This window comes from Physeter macrocephalus, chromosome 4 (genome assembly GCF_002837175.3).
Source record: "Physeter macrocephalus isolate SW-GA chromosome 4, ASM283717v5, whole genome shotgun sequence".
Lineage (NCBI taxonomy): Eukaryota > Metazoa > Chordata > Mammalia > Artiodactyla > Physeteridae > Physeter > Physeter macrocephalus.
Genome location: NC_041217.1, coordinates 50,378,637 through 50,399,895, shown reverse-complemented (window position 1 = coordinate 50,399,895; position 21,259 = coordinate 50,378,637). Strand labels below are relative to the sequence as shown.

The 21,259-nt window shown below is 34.9% G+C and overlaps 1 protein-coding gene across 1 annotated transcript in view; it reads right to left on the bottom strand.

Moving 5' to 3' along the window:
• The window catches only part of CEP350 (centrosomal protein 350), a 145,571-nt gene that overhangs the window by 43,140 nt on the left and 81,172 nt on the right, over positions 1-21,259 (bottom strand). Inside the window, exons 27-30 of the mRNA XM_055084187.1 lie at positions 19,404-19,550; positions 17,626-17,783; positions 10,799-10,921; positions 9,483-9,682 (exon numbers count right to left, since the gene is read on the bottom strand). Of these exons, the coding sequence (XP_054940162.1) occupies positions 9,483-9,682; positions 10,799-10,921; positions 17,626-17,783; positions 19,404-19,550 (628 nt within the window). The remainder of the gene's footprint in view (positions 1-9,482; positions 9,683-10,798; positions 10,922-17,625; positions 17,784-19,403; positions 19,551-21,259) is intronic.

Here is a 21,259-nt window from a genome sequence, read left to right as displayed (position 1 = left end):
GAGAAAACCATAATTCAAAAAGAGTCATGTACCACAATGTTCATTGCAGGACTATTTACAATAGCCAGGACATGGAACCAACCTAAAGGTCCATCGACAGATGAATGGATAAAGAAGATGTGGCACATATATACAATGGAATATTACTCAGCCATAAAAAGAAATGAAATTGAGTTATTTGTAGTGAGGTGGATGGACCTAGAGTCTGTCATACAGAATGAAGTAAGTCAGAAAGAGAAAAACAAATACCGTATGCTAACGCATATATATGGAATCTAAAAACAAAACAAAACAAGGTACTAATGAACCTAGTTGCAGGGCAGGAATAAAGAGGCAGAGGTAGAAAATGAACTTGAGGACATGGGGTGGGAGGGCGAAACTGGGGCAAAGTGAGAGTAGCATTGACATATATACACTACCGAATGTAAAACAGTTGGCTGGTGGGAAGCAGCCGCATAGCACAGGGAGATCGGCTTGGTGCTTTGTGATGACCTAGGGGGTGGGATAGGGAGAGCGGGGAGGGAGGCTCAAGAGGGAGGGGACATGTGTATGCATATGGCTGATTTGCTTTGTTGTGCAAGAGAAACACACACAGTATTGCGAAGCAATTATACTCCAATAAAGATCTATTACAAAAAAGATATATTTTTACATTATGAATGAGCAGTATAATCAGAATGGTTAAATAAATAAGGAAGGAATTCTTAATATCCTCAAGGATATTCATCTACTCCAAGATAGAATGTGGGTAAAATTTTAAATGGCTTAAAAAATGATTTTAGGTAGTAGGGAAGAGAAGAATCCTCTACATTCCTGCTTTATACCCCTTAACATATTTTATTTTTATTCAATAAGTAACATATACTGATTTTAAAAGTTCAGACAGTATAAAAGTTGTATAAAGAAGAAAATGAATGTACCACCACCTCCTGAGAGAGAACCACCGAAGAAGCTTCTCCAATCTGATGTCTTTGCGGAAAAATTCATTTTGGAAATCTTCATTTATGGCCCTTGCCCTTATTTTTGTTTTGTTTTGTTTTTTTCTACGCGGGCTTCTCACTGTTGTGGCCTCTCCTGTTGCAGAGCACAGGCTCCAGACGCGCAGGCTCAGCGGCCATGGCTCACGGGCCTAGACGCTCCGCGGCATGTGGGATCTTCCCGGACCAGGGCACGAACCCATGTCCCCTGCATCGGCAGGCGGACTCTCAACCACTGCACCACCAGGGAAGCCCCCTTGCCCTTATTTTTGAAATTATAAAAGTAGTACATGAATGTAGTTGAAAAAAAACAACAAAACAAACTTCAAATAGTATAGAAGAACGTAAAGTGATTATTTCACATGATCCTCTCCAACCACTTTCAGCTGCCCAATTTCCACACCTCAAAGTAAACCACTGGCAGTCAGGTATGATTGGTGTGTGTCCTTCCAGACCTCTTCCTATACTTCCTGACTTTTAAAAAAATTATTCTTTTAAAATTGTGGTTAAAAAAAAAAAAAGGGATTTCCCTGCTGGTCCAATGGTTAGGACTTGGTGCTTTCACTGCTGTGGGCCCAGGTTCAATCCCTGGTTGGGGAACTAAGATCCCCACAAGCCACACAGCCAAAAACAAAAAAAAAATTGTGGTAAAATACATATACATAAAATTGACCATCTGGATCCCTTTTTTTTTTTTTTTTTTTTGCAGGGGGCTGGGTTGAATCTTCATTGCTGTGCATGGGCTTTCTCTAGTTGCGGCACATGGGCTACTCATTGAGGTCGTTTCTCTTGTTGCAGAGCACGGGCTCTAGATGCGCAGGCTTCAGTAGTTACAGCATGTGGGCTCAGTAGTTGTGGTACGCAGGCCCTAGCATGCGCGCAGGCTTCAGCAGTTGCGGTGCGCGGGCTCTGGAGCACAGGCTCAGTAGTTGTGGTGCACGGGCTTAGTTGCCCCACGGCATGTGGGATCTTCCAGGACCAGGGATCGAACTCATGTCCCCTGCATTGGCAGGTGGATTCTTAACCACTGTGCCCCCAGGGAAGTCCCTAGATCACTTTTAAGTATACAGTTCAGTGGTATTAAGTACATTCACACTGTTGTGTGACCATCACTTCCGTCCATCTCCAGAACTTTTTCACCTTCCCAAACTGAAACTCTGTATTCATTAAATAATAACTCCCCATTCTCTTCTCTCCTTAACCCCAGCATCAACCATTCTACTTTCTGTCTCCATGAATTTGTACTCAGGTACCTCATATAAGTGGAATCATACAATATTTGCCCTTTTATGACTGGCTTACTTCACTTAACATGTCTTCAAGGTTCATCCATGTTAGTACATTTTCCTTCCTTTTTAAGGCTAAATAATATTCTACTGTATGTACATACCACATTTTGTTTATCCATTCATCTGTTCCTAGAAACTTGGGTTTTCATCTTTAGGCTATTGTGAATAATACTGCTATAAACATGGGTGTACAAATATCTCTTTGAGAACTTGTTTTCAATTCTTTTTGGTATATATCCAGAAGTGGAAATTCTAAATCATATAGTAATTCTATTCTTAATTTTCTGAGGCACTGCTTTACCATTTCCATAGCAGTTACAACTATTTTACATTCCCACCAGCACTGCACAAGGGCTCCAATTTCTCCAAATCCTCAACATTTTTTTCTTCTGTCTTTTTTGATAATAGCCATCCTAAGAGATGTGAGGTAATATTTTACTGTATCCCTGACTTCTGAAGACAGATTTACATGTCAGCAGGAGTCTAGCAACATTTGTACGCTTTTAAAAAAATGTGGACTATAGCAGTCAATCTTCAGCATTTCTTTTAAAATATACCCTATATAATGTGACATCAAACAAAATGGAAAAAACACCAAAACTTTTAAAAATGTATAATCTGCAGGTGCTGTCGAATATGGTAGCCATCAGCCTCATGTTGCTACTTAAATATTAAAATTAAATAAATTTAGTTTCTTAGTTCTACTAGACAAATTTCAAGTGTTTGGTAGCCATTTTAAAAAATCAGGCTTTGGAAAAAAGTCTCGGAGTTCTTTCCTGAACAATATTTTATAATGCTTTATGAAAGAAAGGTATATGGCTTAAATAAACTCCTTAACAATGGACATGTCATGTTTCTTGGAGCCCAAGCTTATTTTTAATCCTTCACTGATATTTGATAAATTTCCTGCCACATGAGTTCCTTGTCACCCAAGACAGAACCCAGAAAATGAAATTTCCAGCCTTCCTTGCTGGGCACTGGAACTGAGGCATTGAAATCTGGTGTCTCCAATCTGATGTCCCTGTAGAAGACTTCATTTTAAAATTGAGTAACCTGAAGAAGGCGGCTCCATGTGGACTCTAATTTAGGTGGCTTTTGGTAGTGACAGTGGATTTCTCAGTGGTTGCAAAATTGAGTCCCTGGTGCAGAAGTGGCATGAGTGGGGAAATGATACAAAATCGAAGTTTTCTTTTTTTTTTTGGAGGAAAAGAAAGGGTAGATTTATTCTTTGCCAGGCAAAGAGGGAACACCAAAACAGCAGTTTTCTTCAGGGCTCTGCTGAGTAGCTGCTAGAGCAGTTTTCTCACCAGGCCAGTTCTGTGGTGTGGTTTTAGCACTGCTCCTAGAAGCTCAGTGTGGAGCTGGCTCTCCTGTCATCTCAAAAATTTTATGAACCATAAAATACATAGCCTTTAGTAAGTTACTTTTCTGCTTGATCTTAGTCAGCTTCAGCTATTGCAACAATGTGCCCTGAGGGGTACACTGTCATTTCATTATAATGTATTTTCTTCTTTTTCTTAATTTTTCTTTTATTTATGTCATTTTAGCTCATTAAATACACTATTCCTAAGCTATATTTGATGAGATTAAAATTGCCTTCGTTTTATCACATTTACCCAGTAACACTTTGTGTGATTACACAGACTAACAGTTCCTGACAAATGGAGGCTTGAACAACAACAACTAGTCTTAATTTGCCTTCCAGGCATAGTCAGAAATGTTTTCTACATCTGTTACAGCCCATGATGAAACCTGGGACATTGACTCAGACAATCTCAGAAATTGAATCTCTTTTCTCCGTCCTGTTAAATTTCCTTTCAAGATGGAGAAGTCTGCAGCAGAATTTGACGCTACAGAAAGAGGATGTGGAAGTTGACACAGAAGTAAGCCTCTGCTGAATAAATAAGAAAAAAGGAACACTACAGATGAACTATATTTATTGCATCATTGGTTTTCTTTATGCACCACTTGGTATGTATAGCTAAATAATATATCACTTAGTTTTGTTTGCTTTGAATTTTCTATAAAAGAAATCAAACTGCTTGTAGTCCTCTGTGATTTGTTTTAAGATTCTTGTATGTTGATTTGTTTAGCTGTAATTTTTTCTTCTTTACTGAGCATGATATAATATGTAAATATACCACAATTTATTTATCCATTCCCCTACTGATATGGGTGGTTTCCTTTTTTTCCCTGCTATTTCAAATACTGCTGCTATGAACAATGTCATATATATCTCCTAGTATAAATATGTATAGATATCTATATGTATATCTCTCTCTATATATATACTTATATATATATAAGTCAGATAGATATATTTATATCAATCTATTATCTATCTATTGATGTAAAAGTTCTCTACAGCAGTGGCTTTCAGATTTTTTACCTTAATCATAATATATTTAACCTAGGAGTGACATAATGATATTTTCTATTTTATTTCAACTTTAAACAATGCTGACTACAATCCACTAAATGGATTTCATACATCGCAAATTGGACAACCCACAACTCGAAAAACATTGCTGTAAGACAGCAGTTCTCAAACATTTTGGCCTCAGGAACACTTTACACTCTGAAAAAGTACTGAAGACCCCAAAAAGCTTTAGTTTATGTGGTTATAGATACAGTTATATCTATCAATATTTACCATAATAGAAATTAAAATGGAAAAAAATAAAAATATTTATTAATTTATTTAAAAATAACAATAAAAAACCTCTCTATGTTAACATAAACGACATTTTCTAAAATTCAAAATAGCTACATTTTTAAAAAAAGTTTAGTTGAAAGGAGAGAAACTATTTTACATTAAATTAAAAACTTTAATGGCTAGCTTAACAGAAGACAGATTCTCATATCTGCTTCTGTATGCAATCTGTGGCTATATGTTGATTTGGCTGAAGTATATGCAGAAAATCTGGCCTCACACAAATGATACGTAATTAGAAAAGGGAAGAGTATTTTAACAGTATTTACAGGTAATTGTGGATATCCTTTTTTAATGCCACACCAAAAGTGGACAATTGGTAGTTTCTTAAATGTTAGCTGTAATGTGGAATCTGAAACCATATCCATGAACTTTTCATAATCTGTTCCATTAAAATCCATTGGCCTGTCTTGCAATTTATTTATTTATTTTAACATCTTTATTGGAGTATAATTGCTTTACAATGGTGTGTTAGTGTCTGCTTTATAACAAAGTAAATCAGCTATATATATATATATATATATATATATATATATATATATCTCCCTGTATCTTTTCCCTTTTGTGTCTCCCTCCCACCCCTATCTTGCACTTTAAATGGATCTTTTATCCATACTTGATTTTCTAATCATCATGGGTCATTTGGAAAATATTGATTCACTGAGTTAGGAAGATCTTTTCAAATATTGGCACATTTTATCACACAATATGAAAAGATGACTTTGATATCATTACTCATACCAGGAAAGTCTTTAAAATATTGGAAAGCCGTCAAGCTCACAGTAGGGGAAACAGCATTTCTAAAAGCCTTAAATCTTCACTTGAAAGTTTAAATTTTATTACCGACAATAAACACTATCAGTTGTTTTTTTTCAAGAGTCAGAGTTGCTTCATTTGTTTCTGAAAAATTGTTTGCAAATACTCAAGTCTGAATAACCATATTTTGTTAGTCATTTAAGTAAAAATGGTACTACATGAAAATATTGCTAGTTCAGCCTTCAAACCAAACAACTGTAGTAAGTGCTTTTCTTCAGGATAACCATCATGCTTTGGCAAACACATGTGTTTTATGAATATTTCCTATTTGTCACAGAGAATATTAAAAAGATATGTACTCAAAGTTGAGATTCAATAAATTAGTATTTAAATTATGTACATATTTAAATTAAAATTACATAAAATATAAGAATGGCATGTTTTTATGATGAGTACAGGGTGGTGAAGAATTCAATGACTATTATATAATTTGGTGCCACTGCCTTGATTCATATTAAGGCATCAGCAATTTTACCCACCATTATTTTTATACTATCAGTGTAATGCTGATACAGTGAAAAAGGCAAACAATATGTCAGTATTATTCAGACCTTCTGAAAGAATCTCAGAGACCATGGACCATACTTTAAGAACCACTGCTCTAGGATTTATACTTGGCAATACAATTGCTGAACTGTAGGACATGTGTACCTGGCTTTATTATTTTTATTATTTTATTGATTATTTTTAATGCCTCGCCTTTCAACCTGTTTTTCAAACTAGGTTTAACAGTTAACACTTACACCAGCAGTTCTTTGTTCCACCTACATACCAACAGGTTTGATGGATGTTTTAAATGGGGTGAATGATGGCTCCCCAAAAGATGTGTCCATGTCTCAACCCCCAAAACCTGTGAATATAATCTTATTTGGAAAAAAGGTCTGTGGATGTAATTAAGTTAAGGACCTCATGATAAGATCATCCTGGATTATCTGGGTAGGCCCTAAATTCAATGACAGGTTTCCTTGTGAGACAAAAGAGGAGAAGAACAGACACGTGAGAGAAGACTGTGTGAGACTTAGTTAAGCAGACACGAGGAATGCCTATAGCATACCACCAGAAGCTGGAAGAAGGAAGGAAAGAACAGTCTTCTTGACCCTTCAGAGGGAGAACACAGTCCTGCCAATGCCTTGATTTTGTACTTCTGGCCTCCAGAAGTGAGAGAATAAAAAAAAGTTTTAAGCCACCAAATTTGTGGTAATTTGTTATGGCAGCCCTAGGAAATGAACATAGGCATGCAATGGTATGTCTTTATGGTTTTTATGCTCTGATTACTAATGAAGTTGAACACCTTTTCATATGTTTACTGACCGTTTGGAGTTTCTTATTTGTGAACCATTTGCTCTTTTGCCTGTTTTTTTTTAATGTGGTTGTCATTTTATTATTGATTCATAGGAGTTGCTTATATATTCTTGATATTATTCCTTTGTCAGTCATATGTATTGCAAATATCTTCTTATTTTGTTGTTTTACTTTCTTTATATGTATTAATGAACAGAAATTCTTAATTTATTAAAGTGAAATTTATCAATCTTTCCCTTTATGATTTTTGTCTTGTATAACGTTAAAGAAACCTTTCCCTCCCCCTGATGTCATAAAGATATTCTCTTATTATTGTCTCTGAAAGTTTTTTTTTGTTTGATTTTTGTGGTACACGGGCCTCTCACTGCTGTGGCCTCTCCCGTTGCGGAGCACAGGCTCCGGACGCGCAGGCCCAGCGGCCACGGCCCCCGGGCCCAGCCGCTCCGCGGCACGCGGGATCCTCCCGGACTGGGGCACAAACCCATGTCTCCTGTACCAGCAGGCGGACCCTCAACCACTGCGCCACCAGGGAAGCCCTAAAAGTTTTAGAGTTTAAATTTCACGTTTATACCTTTCTCCCTCCTTGAGATCGATCTTTTTATACTGTCATGTAGGGACCCAACTTTATTTTTACCTTGCACAAAATTTATTGGAGAGTCCCTCCTTTCTTCACTAGTCTCCTAAGTTACCTGTGTCAGAAGTCAACTTTCCATATATGCACAGGTCTTTTTTGAGCTATTTGTTTCATAATCTATTTGTCTATCTCTGATAACAAATATCTTATTGTCTTAATTATTATACTCTTAGAAGTGTTAAGTTCCTGCACTTTGTGGTTCTTCTTTAGGAATGTCTCTGCTTTTTGGTCCTTTGCTCTTTCATATATATTTTATTTTATTTTTATTTATTTTAATAAATTTACTTATTTATTTATTTTTGGCTGCGTTGAGTCTTCGTTTCTGTGCACAGGCTTTCTCTAGTTGCAGTGAGTGGGTGCTACTCTTGGTTGCAGTGTGCGGGCTTCAGGAGTTGTGGCTCATGGGCTTAGCTGCTCCAGGCATGTGGGATCTTCCCAGACCAGGGCTCAAACCCGTGTTCCCTGCATTGGCAGGTGGATTCTTAACCACTGTACCACCAGGGAAGCCCTCATATAAATTTTAAAATGAGCTTGTCAAACCCTACAAAGAAATCTTGCCAGGTTTCTGATTTAAATTGTCTTGAACCTACCAATAAGTTCAGAGAGAATTAACATCTTTATGACACTGAAACTATCTGTGAATATGGTAAGTTCTATTTATTTTGGTCTTCTCTAATGTCTCCTAATAAAATTATAAATTTTTCTCCATTGGGGCTTCCCTGGTGGCGCAGTGGTTGAGAATCCGCCTGCCGATGCAGGGGACACGGGTTCGTGCCCCGGTCCGGGAAGATCCCACATGCCGCGGACCGGCTGGGCCCGTGAGCCATGGCCGCTGAGCCTGCGCGTCCGGAGCCTGTGCTCCGCAACGGGAGAGGCCACAACAGTGAGAGGCCAGCCTAGCACAAAAAAAAAAAAAAAAAAATTTTTCTCCATGAAGATGTTCAATACTTTTTGTTAAATTTATAAATGGCATCTCTTTTAATAATTAGATTTTCTAACCAATTTCTGTTATCTACAGACATGCAATTGAGTTTTGTTTATGGATTTTATATCCACAACCTTGCTAAACTCACTAATTCTAATAACTGACATGTAAATGCTGGATTTTCTATGTGCATAGCCTTTTCATCTGCTCTTCTCAATAAGATAATGAAAGTTTTGCTTCTTCCTTTCACTCCGTAAGTGAAAATAAGCATCCTTTTGTCTGATTTCCAAATTCAAAGGGAAAACTTTCTATGTTTTATTATTGGGGAAAACTTTCTATGTTTTATTATTACGTATGAAGTCTGATGCAGGTTTGGTTTTTTGTTTTCATTAATAGATATCCTATACTGGGTAAAGAAAGTCCCCTTCTATTGCTAATTTGATCTGAGATTTATTTGTTTTATTACAAAGGCTTTTTTGGATTTTATCAAGTGATTTTTCTGAATCCATTGAGATATCATGTAATTTTTCTCCTTTAATCTGTTTAAGTAATTCACCACATTATCAATTTTTAGTATGTGTTAAACCCCACGTGGTCCTAGAACAACCCATTTCCATTTCATGGAATTTACCCATTTCTTCTAAGTTTTCAAGTATATTAGCATAAAGGTATTCACAGTATTCTCTTATCTTTTCAATATCTGTAGCATTCATAGTTGTATCACCTTCTTCACCCTTAATCATTCACCATTCTTAAAAATAATTAAGTAAATCTTTCAGTTACGTTAGCCTTTTAGTATGCAGTCTGAATAGTTAGTCTTTATTACCTTTCTGTTCTGCTCTCTGGTCCTCCAGTTCTTTCTTAGGAGTTTTAGGTTTAATCAATTCTTTGTCCCAGGCAGCCAAAGCTTGTTTTTCCATTTGACGAATTTCTGCTTCCTCTGCATCTAAACGTCTCTTCCACTCTAGTAGCTCCTCCGCATGTTGGCGCCGTTGCATTAGTTTTTGCTCTCGCTTTGTCAGAAACCTATGGTCACACCATGAAAAACAGTGAGAGAACAAATCTATAGGCAGAAATCACTTTGAGAGCTTTATTACTCATTACGTTATCAACAAGCTGTATAAAACAGGACATTCATAGTATTCCTCTGAAAAAAGTTTAAGATAATAGAAGTTTTGGTAAGTGATCTTATTCAGCAAATAAGAGAATTTATTTATTTTACTTGTAATTAATTATTTGGAAAATTAGCAATGGAAAAACTGTGGGGTAATTTCAGGAAAAAAAAATCTTCAGAATATTTGGCTAACCATGACTGATAGTACTTAATGTATTCATTCTTCACAGGTGATTCTTTTTCATAACAGAAGATACAAGGAATTTATTCTGAAGGCTCAGACCAGAAAACACACAAACTCAAAACAACGAAGACCAAAACAACAACAAAAAAACAAACCCCAAAATCCCAAACAAGCAAGCAAACAAAAAACCTATTCATGTCCCTTTTTGATTTTTATATTCAAATTCAGTCTGGTTTTGCTTCAGGTATAGTGAGTTTGGTTCCCATTACCTGGGAAATGCAATGTCAGGTGATAGTCTATCTGTTTTTCGTGGAGAGAACACTGAGAACCACAGTCAGATGCCTTATGCATAAAACATGACTATTTATTTACTTGAGTAAAAGGATGCAGCAAATGCCTCAAACTTCTCAATTTAACCCAATCTCTGGAATTAAATAGCCTAGTATATCTTAGCTCCAAGGGTTAGGGGACATTACTGATTTAGGAAGTTATGTGAGTAGTTAAAAAGCTACTATTTGCTCTCCTCAAATGTAGACGCCACAGCTAAATGAAAGGTGGGCTGCTCATATTATAAGTGTTAGATCTGTAGTGGTAGCTAATCAACAAAAATGCATTCACATATCCAACAAACACTTAATAAAAAGCACAAGAACTATCACTCCACTTCTTAAACAATCAGCATGTCAAATTAATGTGGAAACAAAAAGGTAAAATCTATGGGACATTTGACAAGAGGCCCCTAGGCTGTTAGAAAAAAAATGAAAGGAAAAAAAAGCAATAAAAACAAACAAAAAGAAAAGAGCATGCTCTATCAAAGAGTGCACTGAAAAAGGTGCAAAGTTACCTGACCAACTGGTTGTAGATATACAGCTGGAATTTGGGATGAAGGTTGGGAAAACAGACACTGAGAGAGGCCCAGTGATGAGACGTAAAGACAGAGAAGAAGTAGTGAACAGGAGAGCAGTGTCTACAAAATAAGGAGGAAGATTTTAAAACCAAGAGATCAAGAGGCAGAAAGAATGAGAAAGGGAAAGCATAAGAGCTGAGTGCAGAACTTTTTAATATGCTTCCTGAATAACATTATAAGCTACTCAGTTAAAGCAAGTGTTATACTTTGTGTGACATATAAAACATATACTTTTATAGATCTTACCAAAGATTTCTGAATATACGTGCCTTTCTTCTCAGCTCCTGCTTAACCATCATGTATACTTTCAGGTAAATTTATTTGTTTGTGAGTAAAATAATGAGAAGTAGAGTGTGAACCTAAATAAGTTTTCTCATAAGCTTTAACACAGAGTACAATTATGGGCATGAACCGAGCATATCAGCAATTGTATATACATATGTAATTCTGAACGAGTAGTTTTTATATCTGTACCTTGTCATGTATTTTAAGATTGAATTTAAATTTAAAAAGCAGTACATTTGCCTTACTTAACCTTACCATTATAATCTAAGCTTGAAAATAGTTATATAGTTTGGAAAGTCAATTTATAGTAAAAATACCTTGTTCACAACTACAACATAAAACTTACTGTCAACAGGACCTACTGGAGGTATCTTGCTTTATATTTAACAAAGGCCCACTTAAATAATAATACTGAAATACAATACCCATTCTATAAAAAAACAGGATGCATAATTAAGAATAAACTAAGCTAGTTCCAATAAATACTACCAGTAGCAAAAAAAAAAAAAAAAATCATGCTGTGGACAATTCAATCAATCATAAAGTTAAAAGTAAGAAGAAATTCCAAATGTTAAACTTATAAAAGTAGGAAAAAACCAATTGTTTCTCTCTTTTTTTAATAGTAAACAGACCATTGTATATAAGAAAGGATAAATAAGTCTAATAATAGGTTTGGAAAGGTTAATTCTCTTTGACAGAGCATGCTCCTGTTCACATGCACACAACAATAACTTGTAGATCAAGGCAACATTTATTGCCTTGGAAGGGCAAGGAATAATATCAGTAAGTCAAAGAAGTGAGAAAATCTAGGTATGAATCCAGTCACTCATTTGAATTTTTAAAAGTATGTAGAATCTTGACTACATGTATATCTTTAGATAACAGACGATTTCAGTGTCTGTTTCCCCACATACAACTTAATATTTCACCTTCCCTCTGTTTAGTTACATACTCGCTCTATCTCTTTCTTTCCCTCTCCCTCCCTCCCTCCCTCTCTCCCTCCCTCCCTCTCTCTCTCTCTCTCTCTCTCTCTCTCTCTCTCAAATGTACTTGGAAAAGGTCCAAAAAAATCTATTCATAACATTCAAATATCACCCACCCTCTTAAGTATATAACTGCTAAATGCATGCATGACCTAGTACAAAAAGTAGAACTGTAAAAAAATACAAATTAAATTTTTTTGTCCAACCCAATATAGAGAATAATTTTCTCTATTAGAACAAATAATCATTTACTTTTCATTTACAAAGATTAAGCATATTCAAAAGCTCTAGGTTAGAAATGAACAACAAAAGAAATGGCTAAAAAAAAAAAAGAAAAGAAAATGGTTTAAGAGATAGTGTAAAAAAAGTTTAACTTAAAGTTGGAACTTCATCCCAGAAACACACGTTCCTTATTTAATATACATACATTCTAGAATTCAAGAGTGTCTCTTAAAAGTTGTAGAAAATTGAGATAAAAGAAGCAGTAGCACTTCACACTAGAGTTAACAATCCTTCAAGATGCTGCACAAGTAAGAAATAAACAAAATTTGTGAATGATGGAAACATAAATGCCTATTAATAGAAAATGCTACGAATACACTTTATGGCTATTATCAAGGCATTCCCCAACAAGGCCTCTGACGGTTACAGAACACTGGACTAGGATGAGACATATGATAGATTTAATCTAGTATGGAAATAATTATGTTCCTATAATGTTTAAGCTTTAGAAATTCCAAAGTAAGTAATACACTTTTAAAGTCAAAATTTTACACTCTAAACTTTAGCTATGCAGCTATTCAACGGTAGTAATCAGGCACTGAGCACCTTCCCAGTTTCAACAAATACTATTTTGAAGGGTCAATTTCTACTGAGATAACTTTAAATCATCAATGCAGTTATTTTAAAAACCTACAAGGTTGGAAGCAGATGTGCTAACTCAGCTTTCACTTTAGCTGGCTGAAGTCCAGAGAGTAGGGTTCTAGTTCTAGCTCTGCCATTATGCTACCTGAAACTGGGACAAGGCACTTAATCTCTGCAGGCCTCAATTTCTTCCTGTAGAACCAAGGGACTATACTAGATGACCTCCCTAAGGACCGACTAGTTCCAACATTTTATGATTCCTTCTTCATTTAAGTACTTCCTCACACTTTTAAAAATACATACCTGAACACATTGCTAAACCATGTGACATAAATAAGAAGCTTTTTTCCTCAATGAGTTAATATAATTGTAGATTGTGTTCGAAAAGATACTAAAAGCATGCTACAATTTGAAAGAGCAAAATTATGATCTAAATTTTAAATAGAACTTCCAGTTCTAAAATCATTTGATTCTGAAAGATGTTAAACAAAATAAAAACTTAATACCTTAAATTATTTTAAAATTCTTTCTGGATCTAAACAATTCTTTAACTCTATACTGTTACAAGTAAAAATGAAAACCAGTGCTTTTAATTATAAAATGAATCAATTCTTTTAAGTACTTAAGCATTTTTAATGATATTCAAAAAGGAAGATAAATGAGCATATGGATAGTACTGACCTAAAAGAAAATACAGTCTATTTTTCCTACAGCAAAATCTATTCTATTAAATTGTTTAATAATCTGCATATACTTAAATAAATAAAATAATACAGGTACATCATCCCTAATCCAGGAAGAAGAAAAAAAAAGCACATTATCAGACTATCAGGATTTATTCATCCACTACACTTAGTCTAGAACCTTCTCTAAGAAAACTATATTTCTAAATTAAAGCAATGATATTTAATACATTGTTTAAAGTTTTAATTAAAATGTCTTCTTTAATGGAATAGCAAAAGCCTTCACTTGCAAATGCAAAGTATTTAACTCTGAACACTCATCAAGAAAATTTCCTTGATATATATACTCTTTTCAGTAAAAATTTCTTCCTCTTCTGAGCTTCCTTAGCAATAGATTTTTATATACTTCACTAAAGGAACCTGATATTTATTCGTTTTTCTACCTATACTATAAGGTTTTCAAGGGCAGGGTTTATGTTTGATTCATCTTCATATCCCTCAGAACCTACTATATTCACACATTTCCCAAAAAATAATTGCTGAGGGAATAAGTATATAATTAATAAATAATACAGAAGAACAAGCTGCTATTAAATGAAAGAAAAAAATGGACTGTATCCTATTTTAACACTTAAAGAAGATAAACACCATTCTTTCAGTGTTTCATTTGCTCAGTAAATAATTTTCCTAAAACAGAATTGGCAAATTAACAGGAAGAGTCAACTGTATGTTTTTTTCCCATGAATATCTGTTTCACAACTTTATACTGTAAATAATGCCCCTCACAGTAGTAAACAAAACTCAGATTTCATTTACCAATAATTATCAAAAAACTGAGGGCTAGACAGTCTGTGGCTTTTGCAAACATATTTTCATTATTACTAACCTCTTTCATAGCTTAAATTTCTTTGCTCTTCACTATACTGAGAAACGGAAATTATTTCTAAAATGTCAACTCAGTACAGAGGTCAAGAAAAGCCATAGAGGGGCTTCCCTGATGGTGCAGTGGTTAAGAATCTGCCTGCCAATGCAGGGGACATGGGTTTGAGCCCTGGTCCGGGAAGATCCTACATGCCGCGGAGCAACTAAGCCCGTGTGCCACAACTTCTGAGCCTGCGCTCTAGAGCCTGCGAGACACAATTACTGAAGCCCGCACACCTAGAGCCCGTGTGCCGCAACAAGAGAAGCCTCTGCAATGAGAAGCCTGTGCACTGCAACGAAGAGTAGACCCCGCTCACTGCAACTAGAGAAAGCCCGCACAAAGCAACAAAGACCCAACTCAGCCAAAAATAAATAAAAAAATAAATTTATTTATTTATTTTATTTTATTTTTTAAAAAAGAAAAGCCATAGATTAGAAATACAAACTTTAACAAGGGCACTGTTGTCTCAGTGAAACATTAAAGATGGAAATCTTTCACTGGAGCCAAGAATAGTTTGACCACTTCAGAAAAATATTTATCACAGAATCAAAGTTCAGTGAGTTAACAATAAGCAGTAATATATATATGAAAAAGTTCCTCCCAAAGTTAGCTAAACTTATTGAGAAGGATGACTATTTTCTGACAAGTGTTTTATATTAGTAAAATAGTAATCTCTTAGAAGATGGCCTTTTCTAATCTACAAAACAAATAATAGTGCCTAGTAGCAAAGGCTCAAATAATTTTATTAGTTATCTACTGTAGCAAATGACTACAAAATTAACTCACTCTATTGAGCTGACATTCCAACACTGTTGAAGGAGATCTAACTCTGAAGCTCTGGTAATCTGAATGGTATTCAAAAATTAGTTTTCACATTACAGTGGATCCCTGAACAGTGAGTGGGTTTGAAATGCATAGGTCCACTTACATGTGAATATTTTTCAGTAGCAAATACTGCAGTACTGCATGATCTGTGGTTGGCCAAATCCGCAGATATATAACTACAGATACAGAAGAACCACATACATAGAGGAACCACGATTATGGAGGGCCGACTATGCAAGTTTTAGGCAGATTTTCATCTATGTGGAAGGGCAGCATTGCTAACACAACCCCCACGCTGCTCGAGGACCAACTGTGCTTTGTTCTGGAGATCAAAAAAAAATTGCATAACAGTAATCTCCCTTTTTAATGCACTGCTAATTTTGGAAAATACTCCACTTCATCCTCAAATTTCAGCATCATCTTCCAAACACTAAAACTAATTTCTCTGCAACTACTGTCCTTACCCCAGCCCTACCACAAACACAACTGCATTGCTTCAAACAACAAATCAAGAAGTCACTGAATGCTTCAAGGCCTTTTCTCAAAAGTTTACTGCAGTAGTTGACAAAAGAAGGTAGAGCAATGATTAAAAAAATTCTAGGTCTTTAGTATTTTGGGCTCTGAGAAAATAATTAACAAAACTTAGAACAAAGTCAATAAATTCAACCTTTAACTTGTTATTTAGGGTTTTTAAAGTTTTAACCCAATCTCAAATAAACACCATATAAACTGACTAATCTCACAAACAGAATAGGATTAGCAGTTCCTTCCATGGATGTGATTAAAATTATTAGAATATTATTCATAGAAACCAGCAATGAAGATTTCACTGGTATAGACAAGCAAGGAATCAATGAAGAAATTTCCCTTGAAGCTGTCCTTCCTCCAACATTTATGATCCAAAGGCATTTAGAGGCAGATATAAAATGCCAAATCAGTTATAAAAATTTATGAGATAGATTATTCTGAATTCAAAGATCCCTGGAGCAATCCAGTATGTCCCACACAGGCTACTGGAAATTTTTATCAGGAAGGAAGAAAGAATTCCTATTTGAATAAGTCTTAGTTGGTCTATCCCATGGAAATCATACAAAAGGTACACTTACACATTTGTAAATATTCAGTTTTCACCCCCTTATATTTTTTATTTTAAAAATTTCTATTTATTATTTAAACTTATCTTCATAATCAATTTAGGTATTTTTAAGTTATCAAATGCCAATTTTAAGTTACTGAAGTGCAATTTCAATTAAGCAATGAAGTGCCAGTGTATAACACTGTACCTATAGTAAGTAAGGTTTGACTTACAACTGCTTGACTGTTCAGAAAATAACTAAATCATAGGTTGATGTCACATATAAACATAGAGCATTATTAAATTTGGTGATGGGCAGTATACTGCCAAAGGATATCAAGATACAACTTAAGTTTAATCTGTGGTTCAAATTGCTAACTTAAAATAAAAGAGCATGGACCTCTCTTCTATATTTAAAGAAGGTAGAAAATAGTCCACAAGCAGCTACTTTATAAGCGTATTTAATCAAAGGTACTCGCAAAGGAGTAAACTCTCATGTAAATGTCACTTGGTACGGTCAAAGCTGACACACAACTGAGCTATATCTAAGTCGGAGTAGCTTTCTTTAAAAGAATCTTTAAAAAATAATACTTAGAAATGTTTTAGAAGAATGGTAGACTACCAAATCATTCAATATCCCAGGAGAATTTCAGACTTTCTGGTTTTAATTGAGCAATTCAGACCCACTCACAAGGTTAAAATTTCACTCTTCTACTTGAGTAAGCCTGACAGTCGTCAGAGTCACAGGATGAGATCTCAAGATGTATCATTAAATTGCTCCCTCAAGTCAGTGGACATGTCCTCAGATTTCAGAAAAGGTAAAAAATTCACACTTACTCATAACTTTTAATAAAAGAAAGGAGAAAATGTTGTCATGGGTATATGTGCAAATACTACTTTGGTTTTTAAAATAAGAAACCTGTCTGTATTTAAGATCGAGAAAATCTGTTTTATAAATAAGGACTACAGTTAACTGACTTCTAGGATGACTTAATAACTCTCCTAAAACGCAACTGAATCCATAAAATATTATGTTGTATCAATCTAATCTAATGAAATACATTAAGAATATTATTTGTTGCTACTACTTTCAGTGTAAATAGGAGATATTTTAAAAAATGAATTACTTTTCATCCATGCGGCTTCTCATTTTCTTCAGTTTCTGCATAATGCTGCTAGTTTCACTGCTGGAGATTGAAATGGGGGAAGGACTGCGGGTCTCCAAGTCAGTTGGAGCAGGACTGGTTGCCTTATTATCCTTTGTATCATCATCACTATGAGAGTCCTGCAAACAATAAGGGGTAGTAAAGTATTATAATTATACTGGAATTTAAGACCTCAAACTGATTTAAACACTGTCATTTCAAAATTAATTTATCTTCAAAACAGTATTTGTAAAATAGCTGAAATTAGGGTATTACTTAAAGGACAAAATTATATCACACAAGTAAAATGTATATACATGTACTTATATAGTCCCTAGATTTGTTGCTTAGGAGCAACAAAACCTGAATAGCAGTGAGCATGCTTAGCACCAGATCTTGATTTCTAAATAACTATCCTCTTTGGAGAAACAGCTGATTCCAAGGCTGAGGCAGGGAAAGTAAATGATGACCCTGAAACATCTTGTTCCAGAAAACATGAAAGTGCTCAAAGACTGATGGGTACATGTCAAAAGGACACAGAAACCTGCTCGAAGAGGCTTCTAATGGCCCACTTTGAGAAAAAGTGAGCATCGAAAACAAATAATGATAGTAACAGATGATAATGCTGAGTAAAACACAAATCTGTGAGTCCATACTGATATAAATAAAAGAATAAATTTAACTTTGACAAAGAACAGGAATGTATGTAGCCTCAAAATACCTTCATGCAATGCACTTATTAATTACAAAGAGAAAGAGAGTAACTATACAGTGAAGTATGGTAGATGCCACCTTAATCAAGTGTTCGAGTTAACATCATCAGTAATGAGATAAATCAAAATCAGGTGCCACCTGATTGAATGCAGAGAACAACACAGCATCACTTCCATGATATTCCTACCAAAGATGCACAACCTGAATCTAATTATGAGGAAAGATCAGACAAACCCAACTTGAGGACCATTCTACAAAATATCTGGCATGTAATATTCCAAAATGTGAAGGTCATGAGAGTCAGGGAACTTTTCCAGACTGAATGAGATTAAAGAGATATGAAAACTAATGTGTCAATATTAATTTGTTGGCAACGTAACTCTCGACTGAGAAAAATCAAAGCTCTTTGTACTGTGTTTGAAATTTTCTATAAATCTGAGATTGTTTCAAAATTTAAAGTGTATTTTAAAAATCAAAGCAGTGAATATTAAGAGATTTCTTTAACTGTATTGCTATATAGGCTGAGTTTTCCAACACTATATTGACACACTTTACAGGTATTTCAGAATAGGTCCAAATTTTGTTTTTGTCTGAATATCTCCTTTGAACCTTGTTATCATTATATTAGGCATTAGACAGCTGACAAAAGTATTATGTAAAGAGCAAAAATAATTCCTCCCATTAATTCTGAGGAATATATTTGGATTGAATATATTCCCATTAATTCTGAGGAATATATATTGATATTGATATTTGGATTGATAAGCAAAAACAAGGCTCTCTGTCCCAATTGAATTTATAAATGGAAAACACTTTTAAACTAACATATGACCTACCTGTCCCTTTCAAAACTTGAATATCCCATGAGAGGAAAAAACAAACTCTCACTTTACATAAAGGCACATACATAGAACTTTATCCTGGTGCATTACTGTATCATAGTGCTAGAATGAACACACCCACCATATTAGAAGATGAGGTAGAGTTAGGTATTAGCAAGCAACATGAGGCAGAAAACAAATTAATAATAATTTCATGTAATTTACCAATTTATTCTCCCCTGCAGACTTCAACTTCTCCTGCAGTTTTATGGTGGTCTGTCGGATCCTTTCTATCTCCTCCTGCTGTTTAAGAATCAGTTGTCTTTCCTTCCGAGCTGCCTTGTTGGCTTCCTGAAGACGTTTAATTTCTGCCTAAAGTTTAAAGAGTTAGGCGAGGGATTGAAATTTGGAGGAGACAAGTCCAAAATAATATTTTAAAAAGAAAATCCAATCATCACATATATCAAAAATAAATACATGGGCTTCCCTGGTGGCGCGGTGGTTGCGCGTCCGCCTGCTCCTGCAGTTTTATGGTGGTCTGTCGGATCCTTTCTATCTCCTCCTGCTGTTTAAGAATCAGTTGTCTTTCCTTCCGAGCTGCCTTGTTGGCTTCCTGAAGACGTTTAATTTCTGCCTAAAGTTTAAAGAGTTAGGCGAGGGATTGAAATTTGGAGGAGACAAGTCCAAAATAATATTTTAAAAAGAAAATCCAATCATCACATATATCAAAAATAAATACATACAGCATTTCAAGATAAAAATAATAATACTGAAAAATTTTTAAGCAGTGGAGGAGGAAAAAAAGTCACATAACTCCATCACTCTAAAATAATTTAACATGATTCCTTAATTCAAATAATTATAATTACAACAGACTGATAATTTCATATCCCTTTTAAAAACTTAACATACCCTTCATATTTTTCGACAGTGCCATTTAGTCTTTACACTTATTTGTTTAATAATTGCATATCAAGTAAACTAATTAATGTAACCATTATTCTATTGCTAAACTCCATTCCAAATAATGCTTTAATGCCTATAAATTGTTTCATACTATGGATTAGTTCTTTAGGAGAGATTCCAAAAAGTAGGACAAACAAGTCAAAGAGAATGAATGATTTTATGGCCCTTAGAACAGTTTCTAAAATTGCTTTCAGAAAAGAATTTTCTCCACATAAAATGCCACCAGAAACATTTAAGGCTACATTGCACCAAACTCTCTCCACACAGGATATTATTGTTTTCTTTTGCTAACAGTGGGCAAAAAAAGAGACACTTCACTGTTAATAATAAAATTTAACAGACTGTCCATTTTTTTCATAAATTTGTTGTAATCTGTTTTCTTGTTAATAAAGTAAGCATAATAAAGATATTAATAACTTGTTACAATTTATTTAAATCATGTTTGAGAGATTTTTTAAACTATCTGAAAATGCAGAAAAGTGCACAATAAACATCTAATTCCAAAATCCCAAATTAACAATTGTTAATACTCTGTCATATTTTCTCTTAGTCTTTAATTTCATAAAGAAATAAAAGATTACAGACAACACCAGTCTACAAATCCCTGCCCCAACTCCCTAGAGGTAACCACTATCATGGCATATATCCTTCCATGGTATACATCCTTTTAAAATTCTTCTACAGGGCTTCCCTGGTGGCGCAGTGGTTGAGAGTCCGCCTGCTGATGCAGGGGACATGGGTTCGTGCCCCGGTCCGGGAAGATCCCACATGCCACAGAGCGGCTGGGCCCGTGAGCCATGGCCACTGAGCCTGCGCGTCCGGAGCCTGTGCTCCGTGACGGGAGAGGCCACAGCAGTGAGAGGTCCGCGCACCACAAAAAAAAAAAAAAAAAAAGATAAAATAAAATAAAATTCTTCTACAAATATTTGTACTTACCTGCAAAAATATATATACTATTTGGTTTGTATGTTTTAAAATATTTTATAAGTAATATCATACATATATATTTTCAATCTTGCTTTATTTACTAAACGTTTATGTTTAGTAAATAAAACAAGATTTATTTATTTATTTTTTAAATAAATTTATTTATTTATCTATTTAATTTTTGGCTG